This window comes from Palaemon carinicauda, chromosome 30, assembly GCF_036898095.1.
Source record: "Palaemon carinicauda isolate YSFRI2023 chromosome 30, ASM3689809v2, whole genome shotgun sequence".
In the NCBI taxonomy this organism is placed as follows: Eukaryota; Metazoa; Arthropoda; class Malacostraca; order Decapoda; family Palaemonidae; genus Palaemon; species Palaemon carinicauda.
Window position 1 is genome coordinate 4,198,978 of NC_090754.1, and position 12,500 is coordinate 4,211,477.

Genomic DNA, 12,500 nt, shown 5'->3' on the forward strand with positions numbered 1-12,500 from the left:
TTATTATTATTATTATTATTATTATTATTGTTATTATTATTATTATTACTTGCTAAGCTACAGCCCTAGTTGGAAAAGCAGGATGCTATAACCACAGGGGCTCCAACAGAAAATAGCCCAGTGAGGAAAGGAAACAAGGAAAAATGAAATATTCCAAGAAGGGCAACCACATTAAAATAAATCTCTCCTATATAAACCATAAAATCTTTAACAAAACAAGAGGAAGAAAAATAAGATAGAATAGTGTGCCCGAGTGTACCCTTAAGTGTACAGTTTATTTAGATTTTACTTAACAGTACAATTTCAAGGTTTTCGTGTAGCTATATTGGGTAACTTCAAGGTTTTCTTATAGCTATTTTGGGCAACTTCAGCATTTTCGTGTAGCTATATTGGGTAACTTCAAGGTTTCCTCGTAGCTATTTTGGGCAACCTCAAGGTTTTCCTCTAGCTATATTGGGCATCTTCACGGTTTTCGTGTAGCTATATTGGGTAACTTCAAGGTTTCCTCGTAGCTATTTTGGGCAACCTCAAGGTTTTCCTGTACCTATATTGGGCATCTTCACGGTTTTAGTGAAGCTATATTGGGATGCTGAATGGACTTCCTGGCCCCAGTAACTGGTCATAGGGCCTACGTTTCATAAATGTACCTTAATGGCAAAATAATTAGTCCATAGCTCATCCTTTGGCATTTGTTGTTTACAAGCATGGTTGCATCATATATACTACAACAAATACAGCCGTTTCAAGTCCACTGCAGGACAAAGGCCTCAGACATGTCCTTATTGATGTCTGGGGAGTGGCCAGTTTTTGTGTGTATCGATATATACTCTATAAATACTGTGTATATACTGTGTATATATACATATATATATGTGTGTGTGTGTATGTGTATGTTTTTATGCATGAATGTATCGTTTAATATCAAATATTCCGTAACTGGCAGTTTCACTTTAAAAGGGTCAATATTCCCAGTATTGCCAACGACATAGAATCCTTTAGTTTCTAGATATTTAAAAATGTTGGGAAAATAATGACGGATTATGACCTTTGGAATTGACTAAGTTAAAATATCATAATGTTACTTCAAGAATATTTTCCATTTTTACCTTCGCCTACGAAGTTGGAAGGTTATGTTTCCAGCCCTATTTGTTTCTTTGTGTGTTTGTTTGTTTTGGGACAGCTTCCTGGTCACAATTATAATCGTAGGGTAATGAAACTTGTAGGTATTAACTGGTATGTAAAAAGCCGATTGGATTAATTGTTGGAAGGTCAAGGTAAAAGGTCAATTCAAGGTCAAGCAAAATGTCCAATTCAACTAATCAGCCATAAGTTTGGACATCGTTATCACAGAGACTTCCAACTTGGTTCATATTTGACTATGAAAATCCACGCCTATTAATACATGTTAAGGTCAAAGGTCAAGGTTTATAAAAAAGTTAAGAAATAAACTGCTTCGGCGGAGGTCTGCGCTCTGCTGAGTGTCCCTCTAATCTTACAATAGAAAGAAACGTCATAACTTTATAAAGGTTAACTGGAATAAGAATGAAGTGAATAGTTGGAATTAATTAAATTCTGCTCAAATATTAGTTACGGTTGTTGGTGACAGGCGCATCTAGCGAGTTGGAATTTCTGTCCATTGGGTCGGAATGGAAGACCAGTCGAAATTGAAGGGAAAATCAAAGAAAAAGTACTAAAATGTGGCTGGAGAATATAGAAAAATAGACAGGGGTATAGAGTAAATGTCAATAAAAAATTGAAAAAGGATAAGGAAAACGAGAATAAAATAATAAATAAGAAATAACTTAATATTAAAGGTTGTGGTGGCCAATGTGGTAACGTTGCAGACTGGTAAATGCCAGACTATAGACCATTTCTTTTAGCGAGTCATATTGCACCGACTCGCAGCGGTGCCCTTTTAGCTCGGAAAAGTTTCCTGATCGCTGATTGGTTGGACAAGGTAATTCTAACCAATCAGCGACCAGGAAACTTTTCCGAGCTAAAAGGGCACCGCTGCGAGTCGGTGCAAATATGACTCTCTAAAAGAAATGGACTATAGGAGTCCCGCTCAAACCCGTCAGTTTCTTTGGTCGCTGCAACCTCACCGTCCATGTGAGCTAAGGAAGGGGGTTTAGGGGAGCCTATCTGCTGAGTCATCAGCAGCCAATGTCTAGTCCTCCTTGGTCCTAACTTGATATTAAAACAAAAGGAACATGATGAGTTGTAGGTGCCATCAAAGTATAGAGTAAATGTCAATAAATGTAAAGGAATTGAAAAAGAACGATTCAAACGTTAAAAAACTTATTATTATTATTATTATTATTATTATTATTATTATTATTATTATTATTATTATTATTACTAGCTAAGCTACAACCCTATAGTCAATTCTTTTTCGTGAGGCAGATTTGTACCGACTCGCAGTGGTGCCCTTTTAGCTCGGAAAAGTTTCCTGATCGCTGATTGGTTGGACAAGATAATTCTAACCAATCAGCGACCAGGAAACTTTTCCGAGCTAAAAGGGCACCGCTGCGAGTCGGTGCAAATATGACTCTCTAAAAGAAATGGACTATAGGAGTCCCGCTCAAACCCGTCAGTTTCTTTGGTCGGTGCAACCTCACCGTCCATGTGAGCTAAGGAAGGGGGTTTGGGGGAGCCTATAGGTGTATCTGCTGAGTCATCAGCAGCCATTACCTGGCCCTCCTTGGTCCTAACTTGATACTAAGACGAAAGGAACGTGATGAGTTGTAGGTGCCATCAAAGTATAGAGTAAATGTCAATAAATGTAAAGGAATTGAAAATGAACGATGAAAATGTTAAAAAACTTTATATTATTATTATTATTATTATTATTATTATTATTATTATTATTGTTATTATTATTATTATTAATAATATTATTATTTCTAGCTAAGTTACAACCCTATAGTCAAATATTTTTCGTGGGGCAGATTTGCACCGACTCGCAGGGTTGCCCTTTTCGGTCGTAAAAGTTTCCTGATCGCTGATTGGTTGGACAAGATAAATCTAACCAATCAGATCGCAGGAAAATTTTCCGAGCTAAAAGAACACCGCTGCGAATTAGTGCAATTGCGCCTCATTAAAGAAAATTGAGTATAGTTGGAAAAGCAAGATGTTATAAGCCCAAGGGCGCCAACAGGGAAAAATAGCCTAGTGAAGACAATAAATAAGGAATTAAATAAACTATATGAGAAAAAGTGAACAATTAAAATTAAAGATCTGAAAAGCAGTAAGAACATCAAAACATTTATTTCATATTATAAACTATAATAAGACGTATATCAGCCTGTTCAACATAAAAACATTTGCTACAAGTTTGGACGTTTGAACTTTAAGATAAAAGGAACATGATGAGTTGTAAGTGCCATCAAAGTAAATGAAATCTTAAGATATATCACAGTGGAAGAGAATATGTCTTCATGAGAAAATCGATCAATTATCATTAATCATTATAAATTACGATCACACAAAATAACTAAACGCTTGAGGTGATTTAATTCGAAAAATAATATATTCCACTAAAAAGAAGTCCTTGTATGATAATCTAAGTAATAGATGTTATTAATCACATTGAAAATTACACTCATAAACAAAGAAATTATAGAAAAATAAACATGAATACATTTTAGAATTAATATATTTCACTAACAAAATTTAAAGCTCTTGCATGATATTTTTACACGTCGCCATTATTAATCATATAAAAATGTTTTTAATCATATTAAAAAGAATACACTGATTAACGAAGGAATTATCAAAAAATTACAAAGAGATTATTGAAAAACAAACTTGACTAGATTTTTAAATTAATATAGTTCACTAGCAAAATATAAAGCTATTGCATTATAATTTAATACGTAGCCATTATTAATCATATAAAAACATTATTAATCATATAAATTACACTGAGAAACGAAGGAATTATTAGAATATTACTATGAAATGTTTGAAAAACAAACTTGACTAGATTTTTAAATTAATATAGTTCACTAGCAAAATATAAAGCTATTGCATTATAATTTAATACGTAGCCATTATTAATCATATAAAAACATTATTAATCATATAAATTACACTGAGAAACGAAGGAATTATTAAAATATTACTATGAAATGTTTGAAAAACAAACTTGACTAGATTTTTAAATCAATATAGTTCACTAGCAAAATATAAAGCTATTGCATTATAATTTAATACGTAGCCATTATTAATCATATAAAAACATTATTAATCATATAAAAACATTATTAATCATATAAAAGAATGCACTGATAAATGAAGGAATTATTAAACATATACAATTAAGTTAATAAAGATTATTAATCATATTAAAAAAAATACCCTGATAAACGAAGGAATTATTAAAGATTTATAATTAAGTTAATAAAGATTATTAATCATATTCAAGAAATACACAGATAAAGAAGTAATTATTAAAGATATACAATCAAGTTAATAAAGATTATTAATCATATTTAAGAAATACACTGATAAACGAAGGAATTATTAACGATATACAATCAAGTTAATAAAGATTATTAATCATATTAAAAAAAATACCCGGATAAACGAAGGAATTATTAAAGATATACAATCAAGTTAAGAAAAATTATTAATCATATTCAAGAAATACACACAGATAAAGAAGTAATTATTAAAGATTTACAATTAGGTCAATAAAGATTATTAATCATATTAAGAAAATACACTGATAAACGAAGGAATTATTAAAGATATATAATTTTAAAAAAAGCATCGATAAACGAAGGAATTATTAAAGATATACAATGAAGTTAATAAAGATTATTAATCATATTAAAAAATACCCTGATAAACGAAGGAATTATTAAAGATATATAATTAAAAAAACACACTGATAAACGAAGGAATTATTAAAAGAAAATACATTTAAATTAATAACCCATAATTCTCGTCTTCTCCAATCTCTATCCTTCGCTGCAAGTAATTATAATCGTCATAGAATTTCCAAGGCTAGCATTCGTACCTCGCAGACTCAAAGTTTGCATTAACTGGCGAATTAACAGGACTTGAAAAGGATTTGCGGGAACCGAGTTACCGTTATCTTCTTTAGGCTTCCTCAATCCGATGTCTGAGCTTTGATCTCTAGGATTACGGCAAATGTCTCTCTCTCTCTCTCTCTCTCTCTCTCTCTCTCTCTCTCTCTCTCTCTCTCTCTCTCTCTCTCTCTCTAACGTCAACGCCTTTGCGGATTGACGTTTCGATATATTTGCGCTTTTAAAATTTTGCAATGAAAAAAAAAAAACGGTAAATGACTGTTAATATTTGTTCCAGGATTTTTACCGTTTTAAAAAACGGACTTATTATTATTATTATTATTACCTCCGCCAGGAGGTTATGTTTTCGGTTCGGTTTGTTTGTTTGTTTGTTTGTTTGTTTCTCTGTTTGTCTGTCTGTCTGTGGACAACGTAGAGGCCACATTTCTACACGGAATCACTTCAAACTTGGCCAAGTAGTTCCCCAATGTGTATGGAAGAACTGATTAAATTTTGGTCAAGGTCACCCCAAGGTCAAGGTCACAGGGGTCACTGGTGTCACTATGACATAAGTGGCCATATCAAGAGACAGAAATAAAGCACTGACTTTTGCATAAGCCAACAGGGAAGTCCTAGTCCAGGCGCAACCCATGGGTGATGTTCAAATTTATAAAGGTCAAAGGTCAAGGTCATATTGGTGCATTATATCAATGTCATATTAAGTATCAGTGGCAAATGAACAAAGATCACTTGAAGGTCAAAAGTCAAGCAGGTCACTTGAAGGTCAAGGTCACGTGAAGGTCAAGGTCACGTGAAGGTCAAGGTCACCTGAAGGTCAAGGTCACGTGAAGGTCAAGTACATTTGAAGATCAAGGTCACTTGAAGCCAAGGTCATGTGAAGGTCAAGGTCACGTGAAGGTCAAGGTCACTTGAAGGTCACGTGAAGGTCAAGGTCATGTGAAGGTCGAAGTCACATCAATTCATGATTCTAGGACATATGGCGCTCTAGGTCACCTTGGCGGAGGTATGTCCTCTACGAGGACCATGTCCGCGTTCAGGACTTGCTCACTTGTTATTATTATTATTATTATTATTATTATTATTATTACTAGCAGGCAAACTACAACCCTAGTTAGAAAAGCAAGATATATTATTATTATTATTATTATTATTATTATTATTATTATTATTATTATTATCCAAACTTCAACCCTAGTTAGAAAAGCAAGATGCTATAAGCCCAAGGGCTCCAACAGGGAAAAATATTCCAGGATTTTTACCGTTTTAAAAACGGACATATTATTATTATTATTATTATTATTATTATTATTATTATTATTATTAGCCAAACTACAACCTTAGTTAGAAAAGCAAGATGCTATAAGCCCAAGGGCTCCAACAGGGAAAAATAACCCAGTGAGGAAAGAAAAATAAGGAAATAAACGATATGAGGTGATTTAATTCGAAAAATATATTCCACAAATAAAAAAAAAAGTCCTTGTATGATAATCGAAGAAATAGATATTATTAATCATATTGAAAATTACACTGATAAACAAAGAAATTATAGAAAAATAAACATGAATAAATTTTAGAATTAATATATTTCACTAATAAAACATAAAGCTGTTGCATGATATCTTAACACGTAGCTTTTATTAATCATATAAAAATATTAATCATATAAAAGATACACTGATAAACGAAGGAATTATTAAAAAATTACAAAGAAATTATTGAAAAATAAACATGAATACATTTTAGAATTAATATATTTCACTAACAAAATATAAAGCTATTGCATGATATTTTAACACGTAGCTTTTATTAATCATATAAAAATATTATTAATCATATTAAAAAATATATACTGATAAACGAAGGAATTATTAAAATATTACAAAGAAATTATTGAAAAACAAACTTGAATAGATTTTTAAATTAATGTAGTTCACTAGCAAAATATAAAGCTATTGCATTATAATTTAATACGTAGCCATTATTAATCATATGAAAATATTAATCATATAAAAGAATACACTGATAAACGAAGGAATTATTAAAGATATACAATCAAGTTATTAAAGATTATTAATCATATTTAAGAAATACACTGATAAACGAAGGAATTATTAAAGATATATAATTAAAAAAACACACTGATAAACGATAAAGATATACAATTAAGTCAATAAAGATTATTCATCATATTAAAAAAAACCGATAAACGAAGGAATTATTAAAAAAGATACAATTAAATTAATAACCTATAATCTTCGTCTTCTCCAATCTCTAACCTTCCCTGCAAGTAATTATAATCGTCATAGAATTTCCAAGGCTAGCATTCGTACCTCGCAGCCTCAAAGTTTGCATTAACTGGCGAATTAACAGGACTTGAAAAGGATTTGCGGGAACCGAGTTACCGTTATCTTCTTTAGGCTTCCTCAATCCGATGTCTGAGCTTTGATCTCTAGGATTACGGCGAATGTCTCTCTCTCTCTCTCTCTCTCTCTCTCTCTCTCTCTCTCTCTATCTCTCTCTCTCTGACGTCAGCGCCTTTGCGGATTGACGTTTCGATATAATATTTGCACTGTTAAAAATTTGCAATAAAAAAAACAGTAAATGACTGTTAATATTTATTCCCAGATTTTTACCGTTTTAAAAAACGGACATATTATTATTATTATTATTATTATTATTATTATTATTATTATTATCCAAACTACAACCCTAGTTAGAAAAGCAAGATGCTATAAGCCCAAGGGCTCCAACAGGGAGAAATAGCCCAGTGAGGAAAGAAAAATAAGGAAATAAACGATGTGAGGAAAATTATCAATAAGATATTTTAAAAACAGTAACAACATCCAAACAGATATGTCATATATAAACTATAAAAAGACTTATGACAGTCTGTTCAACATGAAAACATTTGCTGCAGGTTTGAACTTTTGACGTAAAGGAGTGATATTACGGTCACCAACCCCTAAAAGATAATAACAAAGTAGGGTAAAATTACGGTCGCCTGCATTTTACTGAAATACGGCTTTTTTAACAGTGTGGTTTAAGCAGCAGGCTACAGTGTTTTAAGAATTTCGTGTCAGTTTGAAAATTCCCCGTGAATGGAAATTGATAGTACTTTGCAAATCCTGTGTTGATAGTCTTTTTATCATAAATAGATTTCGGAAATTCTTATGAAACTAGAGTGGCACTCAGTAGAGAGCTGACCTCCACCGCGGGAGCTTATTTCTCGACCCTTTACTCGACCTTGACCATGACCTTTGACTTTAACATGTATAAATTGGTATGGATTATCATACACTCACATATGAACCAAGTTTGAAGTGTCAGTGACAGCGATGTCTAAAATTATGGTTGATTACGAGAATTGGACATTTAGCTTGACCGTGACCTTGACCTTTGACCTTCACCTTCTAAAATTTTATAATTTCCAGCTTTTCACTTAATATTTAATCCCTGCAAGTTTTATTACTCTACCATTAAAATTGTGGCCAGGAAGCTGTTCACAAACATACATACACACGTAAGCACACAATCAGGGTCGAAAATCTAACCTCCTTCCAATTTCGTTGGTGGAGGTAAAAAGATAAAATGCTGGCCTGTAATTTTCTCCTGTATCCACTGTAATGAATTTACCCTTACGAAAATAGGAAAGACATTTGCTTCCTTCTATTCTTTATCACTCTGATTCATCTCTCTACATCCACCTCATTCAGCATTTCCTAACTCGTTCGTTCGTTTTAGATTGCCTTAAACTTGCGTAAGATACGGGGTCTTGCGTTTGCCTTAAACTTGCGTGAGGTACGGGGTCTTGCGTTTGCCTTAAACTTGCGTAAGATACAGGCTCTTGCGTTTGCCTTAAACTTGCGTAAGATACAGGGTCTTGCGTTTGCCTTAAACTTGCGTAAGATACAGGGTCTTGCGTTTGCCTTAAACTTGCGTAAGATACAGGCTCTTGCGTTTGCCTTAAACTTGCGTAAGATACAGGGTCTTGCGTTTGCCTTAAACTCGTTTGCCTTAAACTTGCGTAAGATACGGGGTCTTGCGTTTGCCTTAAACTTGCGTAAGATACGGGCTCTTGCGTTTGCCTTAAACTTGCGTAAGATACGGGCTCTTGCGTTTGCCTTAAACTTGCGTAAGATACGGGCTCTTGCGTTTGCCTTAAACTTGCGTAAGATACGGGCTCTTGCGTTTGCCTTAAACTTGCGTAAGATACAGGCTCTTGCGTTTGCCTTAAACTTGCGTAAGATACGGGCTCTTGCGTTTGCCTTAAACTTGCGTAAGATACGGGCTCTTGCGTTTGCCTTAAACTTGCGTAAGATACGGGGTCTTGCGTTTGCCTTAAACTTGCATAAGATACGGGCTCTTGCGTTTGCCTTAAACTTGCGTAAGATACGGGCTCTTGCGTTTGCCTTAAACTTGCGTAAGATACGGGCTCTTGCGTTTGCCTTAAACTTGCGTAAGATACGGGCTCTTGCGTTTGCCTTAAACTTGCGTAAGATACGGGCTCTTGCGTTTGCCTTAAACTTGCGTAAGATACGGGCTCTTGCGTTTGCCTTAAACTTGCGTAAGATACGGGGTCTTGCGTTTGCCTTAAACTTGCGTAAGATACAGGCTCTTGCGTTTGCCTTAAACTTGCGTAAGATACGGGCTCTTGCGTTTGCCTTAAACTTGCGTAAGATACGGGCTCTTGCGTTTGCCTTAAACTTGCGTAAGATACGGGGTCTTGCGTTTGCCTTAAACTTGCGTAAGATACAGGCTCTTGCGTTTGCCTTAAACTTGCGTAAGATACGGGCTCTTGCGTTTGCCTTAAACTTGCGTAAGATACGGGGTCTTGCGTTTGCCTTAAACTTGCGTAAGATACGGGGTCTTGCGTTTGCCTTAAACTTGCGTAAGATACAGGCTCTTGCGTTTGCCTTAAACTTGCGTAAGATACGGGGTCTTGCGTTTGCCTTAAACTTGCGTAAGATACAGGCTCTTGCGTTTGCCTTAAACTTGCGTAAGATACGGGGTCTTGCGTTTGCCTTAAACTTGCGTAAGATACAGGCTCTTGCGTTTGCCTTAAACTTGCGTAAGATACGGGGTCTTGCGTTTGCCTTAAACTTGCGTAAGATACAGGCTCTTGCGTTTGCCTTAAACTTGCGTAAGATACGGGGTCTTGCGTTTGCCTTAAACTTGCGTAAGATACAGGCTCTTGCGTTTGCCTTAAACTTGCGTAAGATACGGGGTCTTGCGTTTGCCTTAAACTCGCGTAAGATACAGGCTCTTGCGTAAGCAATTTCCTAACTTCTCAGACATCAACTTTTAACGCAATAATTTTTCCCATTTTATTGTAATCGGCTTTGATTAATCAGCAGAAAATATCGGGTGATGAAACGTGGGTAAAAAAGATCCAATATTCATGAAATATTTACACCTAAGAGTATTGTTGGAAAATCAAGATGTTATAAGCCCAAGGGCTCCAGCAGGGAAAAATAGCTTTTCGGTCTCCTGGAACCTGAGGCTGATGCTTACCCTCTCTCCAGACTGGAATGGATTAATCTTCTCCGGTATATGTATTGGAAATTCCCCGTTCCGTGAATGCAAGACCGTTCTTAATGTGGGACCGTTAAGGAACGTGGGTGAATGGAAAAAAGTAGTGCTGAAATTCCTCGTAATGAGGGACCGTTAAACAAGGTAGCACTATTGGACAAAGTGTATTTCTGAAATTACGTGTTAAGGATGCTTGGACCGTTAATAATGTAGGACTGTTAAAAAAGGGGGGTTTATGGACAAAGTGTATTTCTGAAATTAGATGTGTTAAGGATCCCGGACTGTTAGTAATGTAGAACCGTTAAAGAACGTTGGTGTATAGACAAAGCGTATTTCTGAAATGACATGTGTTAAGGATCTCGGACCGTTAAAAATTGTTGGTGTATGGACAAAGCGTATCTCTAAAATTACATGTGTTAAGGATGCCGGACCGTTATTAGTGTAGGACCGTTAAAGAGCTTGGGTGTATGTATAAAGTGTATTTCTGAAATTACACGTGTTAAGGATGCTGGACTGTTGATAATGTAGGACTGTTAAAGATCGCTGGTGTATGGAGATAGCGTATTGCTGAAATTCCCCCATTTTAAGGTTGCTGGACCGTTAATAATGTATGACCGGTTTAATAAACGTATTGGCAAAAATGAAGTGTATTGGTGCAGGACCGTTAGAAAGTAGACTGTTTTTAGATAGCTGATAGTTTATTGGTGAGCTTCTCCACTCCGTTGATGCAGGACCGTTATTGAATAGCATAGGCACATGGAAAGAGTGTTTAGCTGAAATTCCCCCATTTCAAGGATGCATGACCGTTAATAATGTAGGACTTATTGAATAGCGTTTGTGTCTGCTGAGAGTGTATTGGTGGAAATCTCCATTCCTTTGATGAGGACCGTTATTAAGAGCGCTAGGGTAGTGAAGATTACTGAGATGATAAGAGTGTCACGACTGAGATGGTTTGGGCATGTGGTGAGGATGGTTGGTGGGGAGGGAGTGAGGAGGGATTGGGAGGAACATGTTTAGGGGGAGAAGATCAAGAGAGAGGCAGAGAATTAGATGGCGAGATAAGGTGAAGGATGATATGGAGAGACGAGGTTTGGTGGAAGAGGAGGCCTTTAATCAAAGGCATTGGAGAGGGCGCATCAAGCAACCGACCCCTTAATGTAAGGATAACGGTGGGGAAGAAGATTTTGATATTGATAAAGTGAAGGATGATATGGAGAGAAGAAGTCTGGTGGAAAGCATTGGAGAAGGCGCATCAGGCAACCGACCCCTTCTTGTAGGGGTAACGGTGGGGAAGAGTTCGTAGCTGATTTCACAGTACTTACTTATAAGGCATTGAATGTTGTCTGGTTATTCAAAGACATTCCTAACCCAAAATGAGAACCAACATCATGTGTTGTTAAATCATATTTAACTGGAAAAAAAACTTGTAATATTTCCTAAATCTTTTATATAAATAATTGACTTTTAAACATTTTAAAATATTAACTATTGCCAGTGGAATTTGATTTTACACTAGAAATTACCATTTCCAAATAATTACCTTCACCAACGAAGCTCAGAGGAGGTTATGTTTTAGCCTATGTATGTCTGTTTGTTTGTTTGTGAACAACATCGTGCCCACAACTGTACCTATAGAGTAGTGATACTTTCAGTGATTAATTGTTATGTTGAGACGTGGAAGTGATTCCATTTTGAAAGTCCTAGGTCAAAGGTCAAGGTCGAGCAAAGTGTCGACTGTGATTAAACCTAACCTTAATCCCAAGTTCGCACAAGGTTGTCACACACACTTCAAAAGCGCCTACGGTCTAAATTGGTTCTGGAAAAGGTAAGCTGTTTCTGGGAAATAATTTGCCGTGGTGGAGGTCTGCACCCTCAGAGTGCTTTTCTAGTTTTTGCTGAATCTTTTTCATCGTATGT

General features: G+C 35.3%; 1 protein-coding gene across 1 annotated transcript in view; it reads right to left on the reverse strand.

The window, feature by feature from the left end:
- Positions 1–8,763: 8,763 nt before the first annotated feature.
- Positions 8,764–12,500, reverse strand: part of LOC137623365 (uncharacterized) — a 5,975-nt gene continuing 2,238 nt past the window's right edge. The window contains exon 3 of the mRNA XM_068354197.1: positions 8,764–10,291. Within this exon, the coding sequence (XP_068210298.1) occupies positions 8,764–10,291 (1,528 nt within the window). The remainder of the gene's footprint in view (positions 10,292–12,500) is intronic.